At 44.2% G+C, this 16,670-nt stretch overlaps 1 protein-coding gene across 4 annotated transcripts in view; it reads right to left on the bottom strand.

Moving 5' to 3' along the window:
- The window catches only part of DOCK11 (dedicator of cytokinesis 11), a 421,093-nt gene that overhangs the window by 301,047 nt on the left and 103,376 nt on the right, over positions 1 to 16,670 (bottom strand). For all 4 annotated transcript variants that reach the window (XM_069746935.1, XM_069746933.1, XM_069746934.1 and 1 more), the window contains exons 16-19: positions 11,077 to 11,153; positions 5,065 to 5,249; positions 4,912 to 4,977; positions 56 to 148 (exon numbers count right to left, since the gene is read on the bottom strand). In XM_069746935.1, the coding sequence (XP_069603036.1) occupies positions 56 to 148; positions 4,912 to 4,977; positions 5,065 to 5,249; positions 11,077 to 11,153 (421 nt within the window). The remainder of the gene's footprint in view (positions 1 to 55; positions 149 to 4,911; positions 4,978 to 5,064; positions 5,250 to 11,076; positions 11,154 to 16,670) is intronic.

The raw sequence follows: 16,670 nt of genomic DNA, 5'->3' as shown, positions 1-16,670 counted from the left end.
TGCTGCACAAGGAGCTGGCAGTAAGGAGATCACTGCTATCATACAAGAAACTCACCTCGTCGTAAAACTCTGGGCATTGGTTATGGTGCAGGACCACGGCGTATGCATTTGTGGTGAACACAGGTCCCCCAGGCTTTCCGTAAATACACTGCAGCCAACAAGAAGTCAAAAGTGTTATAATGACAATGCATTTACTATTATGTGACAGATCACCGATATACCACACTTAGAATACTGTGCACAGTTCTGGTCTCCGATGTACAAGAAAGACATAGCTGAACTGGAGCGGGTGCAGAGAAGAGCGACCAAGGTTATTAGAGGACTGGGGGGTCTGCAATACCAAGATAGGTTATTATACTTGGGGCTATTTAGTTTCGAAAAACGAAGACTAAGGGGTGATCTTATTTTAATGTATAAATATATGAGGGGACAGTACAAAGACCTTTCTGATGATCTTTTTAATCATAGACCTGAGATAGGGACAAGGGGGATCCTCTACGTCTGGAGGAAAGAAGGTTTAAGCATAATAACAGGCGCAGGTTCTTTACTGTAAGAGCAGTGAGACTATGGAACTCTCTGCCATTTGATGTTGTAATGAGTGATTCATTACTTAAATTTAAGAGGGGACTGGATACCTTTCTGGAAAAGTATAATGTTACAGGGTATATACACTAGATTCCTTGATAGGGCGTTGATCCAGGGAACTAGTCTGATTGCCGTATGTGGAGTCGGGAAGGAATTTTTCCCCAGTGTGGAGCTTACTATTTGCCACATGGGTTTTTTTTTCCTTCCTCTGGATCAACATGTTAGAGCATGTTAGGTTAGGCTATGGGTTGAACTAGCTGGACTTAAAGTCTTCCTTCAACTTTAATAACTATGTTACTATGATATATATACAGGGTGATTCACTCGCTACTTTACCCAGAAAAATTGCTGCAACTTCAAAAAGAGAAATCTAGCATAATGAAATTTGGACTGTACATATGTTGGTTCATGAGAAACTGATGTCTTAAAGAAAGTGTTGAAAACGTCCACAGTTTCTATCCAAGCTGCTCCAATTTGTAGAATGTTCAATGCAGGATGTCTGGGGTCATAGCCTGAATTTCTTGCTGTATGTTCTCTCGCAGTGCCTGGAATATTTGTGGCTTGATTCTGCACACCCAACCCTTCAAATGGAAAAAATCTGGTAATAACAAATTATTTTCTCTTGATTGAGCCCTTTCAATTCCTGAACGAAAGTGACTCTATCCGGGCGAACACGACCTTTCTTGGCTGTTCGTTGACATGTGGAATATCACATGCCTGTCTCCTGGAAAAGCCTCTGCAATGACTTATGAGGAGATGCCAGAAGTCGCTGTTTCACATTTTTAATTGTTTCCTGACATTTTCAGACGTAGTCCATCATGCCAAATCCAGTAATGTTCTTGTACATTCCAACTTATTCACAAATGACAGAATCCAAAGTTTGGATGTGGGATTTGGACCTCCAAACTTCTTTGGAAACTCACTTTGGCACCTCTTTAAGGCCTCAGTTTTCCAGTAAGTTGTCACAATGAAAACACGCTCCTCCAAACTGTATCTATACATTGTTAACAAATGAAGAAGGAATTTGGCAGGAGTGAAATGCAAGCACCACAGAAACTACGAACGCGCAGAAAGGTGTGCAGCATTTCTATCTCGTAGTGGAGACGACCGCTGTGGCGACAAGGTGGGAAGACCACTTGGCGCAAGGATATTTCTCGTCGCCGAGGTTCATTGCACTTCTCAAAAACCAAATATATTATGAAAAAACTAAGATAGAAATAACATGAACATATACCCTGCTATATGTAAAAAGCAATAGTGCATATAAATAACATAGCAAACACTGAGTACCATATGTTATTTATATGCACTATTGCTTTTTATTTACTTATAGAAGGGTATATGTTAATTTTGTTACTATCTTAGGTTTTGTCGGTTTAATGGCTAGTGTGAACATGCTCCTACACATTGCATGCATACCAGCTTGTACTCCAGCTCATTTCTTTCAATTTTATATACAGGTCCTTCTCAAAAAATTAGCATATAGTGTTAAATTTCATTATTTACCATAATGTAATGATTACAATTAAACTTTCATATATTATAGATTCATTATCCACCAACTGAAATTTGTCAGGTCTTTTATTGTTTTAATACTGATGATTTTGGCATACAACTCCTGATAACCCAAAAAACCTGTCTCAATAAATTAGCATATCAAGAAAAGGTTCTCTAAACGACCTATTACCCTAATCTTCTGAATCAACTAATTAACTCTAAACACATGCAAAAGATACCTGAGGCTTTTATAAACTCCCTGCCTGGTTCATTACTCAAAACCCCCATCATGGGTAAGACTAGCGACCTGACAGATGTCAAGAAGGCCATCATTGACACCCTCAAGCAAGAGGGTAAGACCCAGAAAGAAATTTCTCAACAAATAGGCTGTTCCCAGAGTGCTGTATCAAGGCACCTCAATGGTAAGTCTGTTGGAAGGAAACAATGTGGCAGAAAACGCTGTACAACGAGAAGAGGAGACCGGACCCTGAGGAAGATTGTGGAGAAGGACCGATTCCAGACCTTGGGGAACCTGAGGAAGCAGTGGACTGAGTCTGGTGTGGAAACATCCAGAGCCACCGTGCACAGGCGTGTGCAGGAAATGGGCTACAGGTGCAGCATTCCCCAGGTAAAGCCACTTTTGAGCTACAGAGAAGCAGCACTGGACTGTTGCTAAGTGGTCCCAAGTACTTTTTTCTGATGAAAGCAAATTTTGCATGTCATTTGGAAATCAAGGTGCCAGAGTCTGGAGGAAGACTGGGGAGAAGGAAATGCCAAAATGCCTGAAGTCCAGTGTCAAGTACCCACAGTCAGTGATGGTGTGGGGTGCCATGTCAGCTGCTGGTGTTGGTCCACTGTGTTTCATCAAGGGCAGGGTCAATGCAGCTAGCTATCAGGAGATTTTGGAGCACTTCATGCTTCCATCGGCTGAAATGCTTTATGGAGATGAAGATTTCATTTTTCAGCACGACCTGGCACCTGCTCACAGTGCCAAAACCACTGGTAAATGGTTTACTGACCATGGTATTACTGTGCTCAATTGGCCTGCCAACTCTCCTGACCTGAACCCCATAGAGAATCTGTGGGATATTGTGAAGAGAAAGTTGAGAGACGCAAGACCCAACACTCTGGATGAGCTTAAGGCCGCTATTGAAGCATCCTGGGCCTCCATAACATCTCAGCAGTGTCACAGGCTGATTGCCTCCATGCCACGCCACATTGAAGCAGTCATTTCTGCCAAAGGATTCCCGACCAAGTATTGAGTGCATAACTGAACATTATTATTTGTTGTTTTTTTTTGTTTGTTATTAAAAAACACTTTTATTTGATTGGATGGGTGAAATATGCTAATTTATTGAGACAGGTTTTTTGGGTTATCAGGAGTTGTATGCCAAAATCATCAGTATTAAAACAATAAAAGACCTGACAAATTTCAGTTGGTGGATAATGAATCTATAATATATGAAAGTTTAATTGTAATCATTACATTATGGTAAATAATGAAATTTAACACTATATGCTAATTTTTTGAGAAGGACCTGTATTATGAAAAGCAAAGCAACTTTGCTAGCAGTCTTGATAAAACATTTCCTATAATTTTATGTGAACATCTCCTATGGCGTTCTGTGCATCTCCGTGAATACATACACACTCTGTGAGGTCTGATCCAGCAGTCACTCTGCTTTTCATCTGTCTTTTATTCTTGCTAAACTACTAAATGTATAAGAGCTAGAAAGAGGGGACAGATGAGAAGAGTTAAACGAGAGTATGATCAGAGTTGGTTTGTAGTCTGTACCGACGGAGAATACTTATAAAGCTGCTTAATTTTCCCCTTTTAGGAAAAAAAAAATGATTCTAAAAGTGGAAAAAAAGGTTTTAAAGTGAATCTATTGCCAGGGTTTTGCTACCTTCTGAGAGAACAGCATGATGTAGAGTGCAATTTGATTTGTGCAGTAACTCTCAACATACAGCAATGTTTTTCTCACGCTGAATTGGCATGGGAAAAAAAGCTTCCACTCAGCACTGCCCCATATAAGAATACTGAGTGCTACTTGATCAAACATTGCATATGTCACGAGTTTACCATGACAGAGTGGAGCCAGAAGACTGCAGCATCTGATTTCTCCTACTCCTGCACTGATTAGAAGCCCTTCACCTTCATATTAAAAGGTGCAGGTTTCTTTTAACAGTACAGGGGTTAATCTGCTCAGTTGAGAGCTCCTGGAAGGTTTCCTTCATTAAGGCTCTCAGCTGTTCACTGTTAGCCACTCCCATCTCCTAAAATCTGGGCCCTGGCAAGCACTCATTGTCAGAGCAGGATTATGCTGCATGGCTGAAGGTTGTTGGTTGTTATTTGAGAAGGCCTTTGGTGGATTTAGCTGTGACTGTTGCTAGGTTTTGAATGTGTGATAATTCCCTTCCTTCTCCTACTTTGGTTTTACCCCATCCTCCATTGCCCGGTGTATACCTCTGTTTTTTTGTGTGAATACATTTGTATGATTGATATTTTCCATTACCCCTGTTCGTATTACATTGTTAGTCTGGTTGGTGTATTACGGTACAGTACTGCTCCCCTCTTCCCTGGGTGGGGCAAGGGTACAGACTGAGGATGGATTCAGGAGCTAAGGCAAGGTACATGGCCCTAGCATCTTCACCATCAGAAGTAATCCGGCGGGGAACAGGGTGAGCTAGGGCAACCCTAGCTTTAAGAACAGGGAAGGATCCCCTGGTCCCGGACACCCGACAGAGTTGTGACAGCACAGCACTCGTCCGCTGAATACGCTCATGTGAGCGAGTCCTTATGTTTTTCAAACAGTTAAATCAGCAAACCTTCAGAGCTGGTGCTTCCGGCTCATCTAGTTCTCGGAATTCAATCTTGACAGCAATATTCCTAGCCTGTGGAAATACAGAAACCACAATGCTTTAGAATAAAACCTGTTATCATACAACCATAATGGACAAAACTAAACATCATCTATTCACCTTAGCAAATGATTTTTGACTATCGTACTTTAAATGTAGAGGATATACGTAGAGATGGTTTCTATATGTGGTGAACGGATAGCAATACTTTGTTACTTCTGGGACAAATTCCTCAACTTCCACTGCAATTTTCTGGTTCTCTTTGTCATACGGTCTGATGGGTATACAAGATGACGTCACACAATCTGGTGGAGAAAAATGATAGAAAGCCTTACATTAGCATATAACTATACTGTATCCCCAACTATCCCAAACTAGGGGAGAGTTTGGGAATATTTTAGTGATTGTTACAGCTTCCCACTACGAGAACCCCAGAGACCATACATTCATCACCTCTCTTACTGTAAAAGCAAAATAAATATCCATGATTAAATTACAGATTTTTTTTAAATTAAATTTGCCTAATTTCAAAAAAGTCACTCACAAATCTGATTATTCATTCATGAGTCAGATCGACAGGAGGAAACCATGTCGGCTTTGTATATGCATGGCCAAGTGGAAACATACCAAATACTCTTAATTACATGTTATTATGCTATATTACAAGATCACATGATGGGTTCACGTCCAAGACCCAAAGTTGTTTTACTTGTTTTCTCTTGTGTAACACAAAATCCATCTACGGTAATAATGTTTTCTCATCATTCATTCATTTTCTAATTTCTGCAGTTGTAATGTTTGTTATCCCCAGAGAGGATACAACTTTACTTGCCGTTTGCTCTGTTTCTTTTCGAAAATCAACATATGCATTACATAAGGTGAAACATGGGAAATCCATGAACTTTAACAGAGGTCATGTGAAAAAATAGCAATATCTTATAAAAAGAAAATATCAACTTTAGTTTAACGTATCTGTATAAATTTGGGCATGGTACTGAGCCCAGATGTATCTAAGACCAAGTAATAATATAAACACAATTATAAAATATTACAGGGCCTTTCAATGACTATAATGCTGATGGACTTCTCTAGACTTCTTAGGATAGGCCATCAACAACTGATCGATGGGTTCCAATGCTGGCATCTCTGCCCATCATTTAAATCATGCGACCCGCGGGAAGGTCCCTGGAGTCCACAATGCTCGGGCGGCAGCCATATCCTGCCGGCCCTTTAACTCCCAAGTGCATGGTACGCAGCATTCATTACAGAACGCTGCCTGCCCTGCACATGAATGATGACGTCATCGGGGTGGGTGGGGTTAGCGGCTAATGCACTCCCGCCCTCCTGTCCCAGAAGAGGAGCTGCTGCCAGAGATTCCAGAGCGGTCTCTGTGCTGGCAACTCTAATTGTCTGCAGGTGATGTGTGCCCCTCAGCTATGTGCCTCCAAGTCATCTCTGTGCCCCCCTGTGATCTCTGTGCCCCATAGGTTACGTCCCCCTGTGATCCCTATGCCCCTCAGCTATGTGCCCCCTGTGATTTCTGTGCCCCCCTGTGATTTCTGTGTCCTCCAGCTATATGCCCCCCTGTAATTTCTGTGCCCTCCAGATATATGCCCCCTGTGATTTCTGTGCCATCCAGCTATATGCTCCCCAGTGATTTCTGTGCCCTCCAGCTATATGGCCTCCTGTGATCTCTGTTCCCAAAGCTATGTGCATCCCTGTGATCTCTGTGCCTCCCAGCTTTGTGCCCCTCTGCTCTACGTGCCCCTCTGTGATCCTTGTGCCCCCTGCTATGTACCCCCTGTGATATTTGTGCTCCCACGTGTTCTGTGCCCCCTGTCATCTTTGTTCCCTCCAGCTATGTGCGCCCCAGCTATGTGCCCCTCCGTGATCTCAGAGCCCCCCAGCTATGTGCCCTCCTGTGATTTTTGTGCCCACCCTGTGATTTCTGTGCCCCCTGTGATCTATGCGCCCATCTGTGATCCCTGTGCCCCCCTGCTATGTACCCCCTGTGATATTTGTGCTCCCATGTGATCTGGGCCCCCTGTCATCTTGGTCTCCTCCAGCTATGTGTGCCCCACCTATTTGCCCCTCCGTGATCTCAGTGCCCCCTAGCTATGTGCCTTCCTGTGATCTTTGTGTCCCCCCATGATTTCTGTGCCCCCAGTGATCTTTGTGCCACCCCGGAAAGCAGCTGTGAGAAGCAACATGATCAGTATCACCTAACATCACAGCTGCACCAAAGAGAAGCAGCTCCAGCCATGACATTAAGGTTGAGTTACAGTAATTAATTGTTTGACTAAATATACGAGGGTCATTTTCAAGGTGATCATTTTTGTTTGGCCCCTGATTGATGGTAGAAATTTCCAAATGGCCCCAGCTGGTAAAAGGTTCCCCACCCCTGATCTAAATAAAGGGGCCATGACTATTGTTGGCCAAGGCACAGCACTGCACATATGGTTGTGAATGCGTCTACAACTGCTCAACCTTAGCGTCTTTTAAGAGAACCTGACACCCCCAAATTCGAAGGTGATCTAAGCCCACCGGCATCAGGGGCTTATCTACAGCATTCTGTAATGCTGTAGATAAGCCCCTGATGTATCCTGAAAGATGAGAAAAAGAGGTTAGATTATACTCACCCAGGGGCGGTCCCGCTGAGGTCCGGTTCTCAATTTATTGTACATGATATAAAGTAATATTTCCTGGTAACTCTGCTCTCTGAGATGCTGTGGTTATTACTGTGCAATATTGTGACTTATTTCATCCATCGTATATTATTGATGTTACTTTGGTGGTTATATTTGGTTATTGTATACCTCAAGGGTTTTGGGGTGATTATATTACTATGTGGTTTTAAATGTTTTTAGGTGTTTGTCTATTTTCCCCAATAAACTTTATGTTTATGTGCTCATAACTATGTAGTTCTTTTCCTTTTTCACTTAGATCGGAATTCTCTGAACACAGCGATCCCACTGTAAGACATACAGATGTAAGATTCCAAAAAATTGGTTTATACCATTTTGTATTATAACAAAATAAGAGATTGTAGCCAACAATAAATTTGCAAGGTGACAAGCCCTTAGAAGTGGTAATCACAATTATCAAATCAATGTTTTCAACTTCTTAAACTACAAAGGTTTCTGAGGGCACAATATATTACAGCCATTAGGAGTGATACCACCTGGCCAAAGTTTCTGTGGAATTTAAATACAGTGTGTGAAGGAACAATAATCAGGATGTTGTTGTCCATAGTAAGTATATTGTAGGGAAAGAACAGATTGATGAACACAGTTGTTTCTTCACAAGAATAAGAGATAGTCTGCAAGAGGGACATGCAGAAACTCTGATTAGCAAAGTGAGGAAATTGGCTATTGCTGCCAGAACCCCTAAAATTGATCCCATCTTGAAGAGACATACTGGAAAATAGGGAATTGTGGATCAAGCCACTCGGTGGGGCAGCACCTATGTAATGATTGAGTGATTGCTTGAGCTGAAACCCTTCATTGTAGATATGGCCAACCCTTAGGTAACACTACATGAAGGTCAATGGATACAGGTGGCTGAATAAAAGGAATTGCTTCATCACTTATTTAAAGTGACTAAAAAGTTATGAGCTGAGGATTTAACTCCTGCCATTTTTATGAAGGAGTGGAAGAACTTATTGTTTTGCCTGTCCCAAAGAGGAGGTTTAATCGCAGATGGCAATGCTGCTTCAATGAAACAGAGAGAGACACTGCTATTAGAAAATAAAACTCTTCTAGCAGCTGTTTATGTGGACCCGAGTGATTGTATATTGCTGGATGATCAACAGCTACTAAAAGAAAAGAATCTCTGATTGAGTTAGCAGTTAGGATGAGTAGGCTACAGGACGGCCAAGAGCAAGAGGACTCGGGTCCTGCCACTGCTGCTGGCGTTCCTTCATCCTCATTAGATGAGGAGTTTGATTTCGAAAAGTATTTGGGTGACATGGAGCAGGCAAAGCGTTGCTGCAGGGAAAAAGATGCCACTCCCATAGAAAACAGATTGACCATATTTCAGCAACGTTTTTCACTTGCTCTCAAAGAAGTAGAAAAGTTCAATCGTTCATCAAAACTGACTGTGCACGAGGCAATTCCTTTATACCCGGAAATTGTTAGAGATGTCGCCCATGTGGTTACTGCTTTGCCACCTACCCAAGTTAGTGTAGAGAGGTTGTTCTCCAGCCTTAAAATAATTAGGTCAGATGTGAGGTCATCTATGAAGGAGGATCTGATGGAGGCGATGCTATTTCTCAGAACAAATTCATAGACTGCACAAATGCTAATCAGTACGTTTTTGTTGAAAACTTTTTTTTACACTTACTGCAGAGTGTATAATAAATTGTAAATATGCAACATAAATGTTGTTCTAAAGTTGTATTCCAATAAATATACTTTATGTTCAATCTAAACGACTTGATTATTGTATCATAATAATGATTGAAACCCTGATGTTACCATTTTACCACAGTAAATTTGTCACTTAAACATGAGCCATGTATGAGGGAGTCGGAGTAGTGGAGTCAGAGATTTAGCCTACCGACTCCACAGCCCTGGTTACTGTTCAGTATCATTGTCATTCAATATTAATATTATGTGAGATAATGGTGCTTCTTATACCATGTGTGTATTTTCTTTATTTTTAATGACGGAAAAGGGGGTGATTTGAACTTTTATTTATTTTTTCATTTTTTTTTTACTTCTTTTTTTCCTTTTTACTATTCTCAATAGTGCCCAAAGGGGACTTGAAGCTGTGACCATCTGATCACTTGTGCAATATACAGCAATGCTATAGTATTGCTGCATATAGCATAAATCACGGTCTTCTTTTGAAGCCCGGCCACAAGCTAGGTTTCTAAGGGGCTCTGTAATGACAAGCACTGAGGTCTTCAGAAGACACCCAGCTGTCATAGCAACCCATTAGTGACCTGTGATCACGTGCCGATGGGTACATGGAATGATATGCCATCATGCTGGAGCATGTGAAATGCTTCTGGTAAAGGTTTTGAAATCGACATTTAACAGGTTAACAATCGCGGGTGGAGCACCGCCCTTCTCGCGATTCTTAGAGGCAGGTCCTGGCTGTAACACATAGCCATAACGTACTGGGTATGTTGCAGGCTCACTTCATAAGCCCGCTCCATACACACCACTTCGGACTTGCACCATACATAAACAGCGGATATCTTGAAGCGGTTGAAGGAAACGTGTCATCAGAAAATTACCTAATTTATAAAGTAGGCTTTTACATTAAATATAATTTGTTGATTTTTTTTTCTGAAACTATACATATTTTTAAAAAAACAAATCTCGCAATTTTATTACTGACCACTAGACCTCAAACAAGATATTAAATATGATAAAAGTTGATGTTAAAATTGCCCGCGAAAGTAGAATTAATGGCATTTACACATTGTTGGTATTGGTTATTAAGTTGCTGAAGGACTGGCAGAATATGTGACATCACTTTACTGTTGCTGATATATTACTAAAGGTACCGTCACACTCAGCGACGCTGCAGCGATATAGACAACGAGCCGATCGCTGGAGCGTCGCTGTTTAGGTCGCTGTAGAGACGTCAAATACAGCAACACCAGAACGATGCAGGAGCGATCCAGTGACGTAACGGCGACTCACTTATCATTCTCGGTGGTTGTTAGCTCCATGTAAAACATTGCTGGCATCGTTGCTTTTGATGTCAAACATGACGATACACGCCGACCTGACGACCAAATAAAGTTCTGGACTTCTAGCTCCGACCAGCGATGGCACAACGAGAACGCTATCCAGGACGCTGCAACGTCACGGATTGTTGTCGTTCTCGTTGCAAAGTTGCTGAGTGTGACGGTACCTTAAGCCATACTACAGCTATCGGGAAATACTTTTCATCATTAGTAGATAAAAACTAGTGATGTGCATATTACTAACTTCCTATGCTGTGACATTATGATTGCTGAAGAAGGTACAGATGAATGACCTCGGGGAGACCAAAACATCCAACACCGCGGAGAGACCATCACGTGTTTCTCAACACAGTGATCCAGAACACTGCCCCCATCCCTTTACATGCATTATTATTGCTGAAGACATAGGCATTTTATAGTAAACTTCATACTTGAAAAGTCGAGAGGAACACAGTCTACAGTAACGTCCAGGTGTCCAGGTATAATTTGGAGCTTAGTCTTTTCTGGTCTGTATTGGGAAAACAATTGAAAAAGTATTAGTTACAGAATTAAAATAAAGTATGTTAAAAAGAAAAAAAATGCTTGTTTTATCTGTATATATTACATATTTTAGCCTCACTCCTGTAAGAATGTTCTGATGGCAAAATGAGATAAAGGGGAGACACTAAACTCTGAGGCTATATACAGTAGTTTTGATTCCATACGATCATGTAGAAAGCTGTTTAACCCCTTCCTGTGCTTCCGCTTTCCCATCCCCTTCTTCCAAAAGCAATAACTTACTTACAGTGCCTACAAGTAGTATTCAACCCCCTGCAGATTTAGCAGGTTTACACATTTGGAATTAACTTGGCATTGTGACATTTGGACTGTAGATCAGCCTGGAAGTGTGAAATGCACTGCAGCAAAAAGAATGTTATTTCTTTGTTTATTTTTTTTTTTAAATTGTGAAAAGTCTTTTCAGAGGGTCATTTATTATTCAACCCCTCAACCCACCAGAATTCTGTTTGGTTCCCCTAAAGTATTAAGAAGTAGTTCAGGCACAAAGAACAATGAGCTTCACATGTTTGGATTAATTATATCTTTTTCCAGCCTTTTCTGACTATTTAAGACCCTCCCCAAACTTGTGAACAGCGCTCATACATGGTCAACATGGGAAAGACAAAGGAGCATTCCAAGGCCATCAGAGACAAGATCGTGGAGGGTCACAAGGCTGGCAAGGGGTACAAAACCCTTTCCAAGGAGTTGGGCCTACCTGTCTCCACTGTTGGGAGCATCATCCGGAAGTGGAAGGCTTGTGGAACTACTGTTAGCCTTCCACGGCCTGGACAGCCTTTGAAAGTTTCCTCCCGTGCCGAGGCCAGGCTTGTCCGAAGAGTCAAGGCTAACCCAAGGACAACAAGGAAGGAGCTCCGGGAAGATCTCATGGCAGTGGGGACATTGGTTTAAGTCAATACCATAAGTAATGTACTCCACCGCAATGGTCTCCGTTCCAGACGAGCCCGTAAGGTACCTTTACTTTCAAAGCGTCATGTCAAGGCTCGACTACAGTTTGCTCATGATCACTTGGAGGACTCTGAGGCTGACTGGTTCAAGGTTCTCTGGTCTGATGAGACCAAGATCGAGATCTTTGGTGCCAACCACACACGTGACGTTTGGAGACTGGATGGCACTGCATACGACCCCAAGAATACCATCCCTACAGTGAAGCATGGTGGTGGCAGCATCATGCTGTGGGGCTGTTTCTCAGCCAAGGGGCCTGGCAATCTGGTCCGCATCCATGGGAAGATGGATAGCACGGCCTACCTGGAGATTTTGGCCAAGAACCTCCGCTCCTCCATCAAGGATCTTAAGATGGGTCGTCATTTCATCTTCCAACAAGACAACGACCCAAAGCACACAGCCATGAAAACCAAGGCCTGGTTCAAGAGGCAAAAAATCAAGGTGTTGCAGTGGCCTAGTCAGTCTCCTGACCTTAACCCAATTGAAAACTTGTGGAAGGAGCTCAAGATTAAAGTCCACATGAGACACCCAAAGAACCTAGATAACTTGGAGAAGATCTGCATGGAGGAGTGGGCCAAGATAACTCCAGAGACCTGTGCCGACCTGATCAGGTCTTATAAAAGACGATTATTAGCTGTAATTGCAAACAAAGGTTATTCCACAAAATATTAAACCTAGGGGTTGAATAATAATTGACCCACACTTTTATGTTTAAAATTTATAAAAATTTAACTGAGCAACAAAACTTTTTGGTTTGTAAGATTTATGCATCTGTTAATAAATCCTGCTCTTGTTTGAAGTTTGAAGGCTCTAACTTATTTGCATCTTATTAAACCTGCTAAATCTGCAGGGGGTTGAATACTACTTGTAGGCACTGTATTTGTGCATTGACATTGCCATATGTGGGCTTGTTTTTTTTGACAATTTATGCTTCTGAATAACACAATTAATTTCAAAACAAAATGTATGGGAAATGCATTTTTGGGGGTGAGGGGATTTACAGCACTCACTGAGTGATAAAAATGACCTTGCAGCATGATGGTTCAGGTCAGTATGATTATAGAAATACCAAACTGGCATGTTTTGTTTTTATTTTAATGGTGAAAAAAATTCAAATGTTCATTAAAAAAAAAAATGTTTCTTTAAGCCATTTTCTGACACCAGTAACATTTTTGTCGATGGAGCAGTTTGAGGGTTTGCTTTTTGTGTGGCAAGCTGAGGTTTTTTATTGGCAGGGTTTTAGGTTATCCATGATAGTAACATAGTAACATAGTTAGTAAGGCCGAAAAAAGACATTTGTCCATCCAGTTCAGCCTATATTCCATCATAATAAGTCCCCAGATCTACGTCCTTCTACAGAACCTAATAATTGAATGATACAATATTGTTCTGCTCCAGGAAGACATCCAGGCCTCTCTTGAACCCCTCGACTGAGTTCGCCATCACCACCTCCTCAGGCAAGCAATTCCAGATTCTCACCGCCCTAACAGTAAAGAATCCTCTTCTATGTTGGTGGAAAAACCTTCTCTCCTCCAGACGCAAAGAATGCCCCCTTGTGCCCGTCACCTTCCTTGGTATAAACAGATCCTCAGCGAGATAACAGGATTTTTGGTTGCTTACCGTAAAATCTGTTTCTTGAAGCCTCCATTGGGGGACACAGGAACCATGGGGGTGTATGCTGCTGCCACTAGGAGGCTGACACTATGCAAATAAAAAAGTTAGCTCCTCCTCTGCAGTGTACACCCCACCGACTGGCATTAAACTCTTCAGTTAGTGAGAAAGCAGTAGGAGAAAGAACAAGGTTGAAAAACCATAACCACAAACTTGAGAACTGTAAACGTGAGAACAGTCAGAGAACATATAACAAAAACATTGGGAGGGAGCTGTGTCCCCCAATGGAGGCTTCAAGAAACAGATTTTACGGTAAGCAACCAAAAATCCTGTTTTCTTTATCGCCTCTCATTGGGGGACACAGGAACCATGGGACGTCCCAAAGCAGTCCCAAGGGCGGGAAAAACAGACTTCCATCAGGTCAGAGGACTCACCACTGCCGCCTGCAGGATCCTTCTGCCTAGGCTGGCGTCCGCCGATGCGTAGGTATGGACCTTGTAAAATTTGGCGAACGTGTGGATGGAAGACCAAGTTGCCGCTTTGCACAGCTGTAGAGCGGAAGCCCTGTGGTGCACCGCCCAGGAGGCGCCGACTGCCCGGGTAGAGTGAGCCTTAATCCCAGGAGGGGGCACTCTGTTCTTGACCCGGTAAGCCTCCAAGATTGCCATTCTGATCCATCGAGCAATAGTCGCTTTAGAAGCCGGCTGGCCTCTGCGCGTGCCATCAGGAATGACGAAAAAGGAATCCGTCTTCCGGAAAGTGGACGTTCTGTCCAGATAGATCCTCACAGCCCTGACAAGGTCCAGCTTGTTCAATGATCGCTCCAGAGGATGAGTCGGAGCTGGACAAAAGGAAGGTAGAACGATGTCCTCGTTGAGGTGGAAGGTGGAAACCACCTTAGGAAGAAAAGAAGGTGGGGGCCGGAAGACCACCTTGTCCTGGTGAATGACCAAAAACGGAGGACGGCAAGACAGGGCCGCCAGCTCGGAAACGCGGCGAATGGACGTGATGGCCACAAGAAAGGCTACCTTCCATGATAAAACTGATAGAGGAATCTCCCTAAGAGGTTCAAAGGGAGAAACCGTCAGAACGTCCAGTACCAGGTTTAGGTCCCATGCCTCCACAGGGGCCCTGTACGGCGGGACGGCGTGGGCTACCCCCTGAAAGAAGGTCTTAACCTGTGGCCGAGAGGCCAAGGTCTTCTGAAAGAGGATGGAAAGTGCAGAGACCTGACCATTCAGGGAACTAAGAGCCAGGCCCGAATCCAGTCCTGCCTGAAGGAAGGCCAAAAGAGAAGGCAGGGAAAAAACCATAGGCGGAACGCGGTTGGACTCGCACCACCGGAAGTAGGCCTTCCAGGTGCGGTAGTAGATCCTGGAAGACGAAGGCTTCCGAGCCTGAATCATGGTGTGAATCACCCGGTCCGAAAGGCCGGACGCTCTCAGAACCGCGGTCTCAACAGCCACGCCGTTAAACTGAGCGACCGAGAATTCGGGTGGCAGATCGGACCCTGGGACAGCAGATCGGGCCTGTCTGGAAGGCGCCAGGGAGCGTCCGCGAGAAGGTTGACGAGCTCCGCGAACCAAGCTCTCCTGGGCCAATCCGGGGCGATCAGGATGACCGGCACCCCTTCCGCTTTGATCTTCTTCAACAGTTTGGGAGTTTAATGGAAGGGGTGGGAACAGGTAGGGCAGCTCGAACTGTGACCAAGGAATGGCCAGAGCATCGACGCCCACTGCGAGAAGATCGCGGGACCTGGAGACGAACTGCGGAACCTTCTTGTTGACTCGGGACGCCGTGAGATCCACATCCGGAGTTCCCCATCGAAGACAAATCTGATGGAAGACCTCCGGATGCAAGGACCATTCCCCTGCCGGGAGGCCCTCGCGGCTGAGGAAGTCGGCGGCCCAGTTTTCCACGCCGGGGATATGCACCGCGGATATCACCGGAACCGTTGCCTCTGCCCAAAGGAGGATCTTGGATATCTCGGCAAGGGCCAAGGAGCTCCGAGTCCCCCCCTGATGGTTGACATATGCCACAGCCGTGGCGTTGTCCGTCTGGATCCGGACTGGAAGGCCCCTGAGGATCCTTTCCCAGTGGCGGAGGGACAGGAAGATGGCCCGAATTTCGAGGACGTTGATCGGCAGAGATGACTCCCGCAGCGACCAGCGGCCCTGGACCGTCAGGTGGCGAAAAACCGCACCCCAGCCGAGCAGGCTGGCGTCCGTTGTCACCACCTGCCAGTGAATTGGAAGGAAGGACCTGCCCTGGGAGATGAGAGGTGACGTCAGCCACGAGTTGAGAGACCGCCTGACCCGAAAGGAGAGTTTGATCGGTCGATCCAGGGAGAAGACCGACCTGTCCCACTGAGACAGAATGGCTTGCTGAAGGGGTCGCGAATGGAATTGGGCGAAGGGAATCGCTTCCAATGTAGCTACCATCCTCCCCAGAACCTTCATGGCCGAACGGAGGGAGGGAGGTCGAGGACCCTGGAGCAAGCGTATGTCCCGACAGAGAGTGGATCTCTTGTCTGTGGGAAGGAAGACTCTGCTCTGACGAGTATCGAAAAGCATGCCCAGAAAGATGATGCGCTGAGAAGGAATAAGGCAGGACTTCTTCCGGTTTACCAGCCACCCGAAACGGGCTAAGGTGTCGAGAACAATGGACAGGCTTTCGTGGGCCTGAGCGAAGGACTGAGCCTTGATGAGGATGTCGTCGAGATATGGAAATAGGACCAAGCCTCTGACTCTCAAGATGGCCATCAGCGCCGCCATGATCTTTGTGAACACTCTTGGCGCGGTTGCAAGACCGAACGGCAGAGCGACGAACTGAAAATGATCTCGTTGCACTGCGAAGCGCAGGAAACGGTGATGTCCGGGAAATATCGGGACATGGAGGTAGGCGTCCTGGATAT

This window comes from Ranitomeya imitator, chromosome 2 (genome assembly GCF_032444005.1).
Source record: "Ranitomeya imitator isolate aRanImi1 chromosome 2, aRanImi1.pri, whole genome shotgun sequence".
Taxonomy (NCBI): Eukaryota; Metazoa; Chordata; class Amphibia; order Anura; family Dendrobatidae; genus Ranitomeya; species Ranitomeya imitator.
Note: the sequence above shows the minus strand (reverse complement) of the source record. Positions and strands in the feature narration are given on the sequence as shown.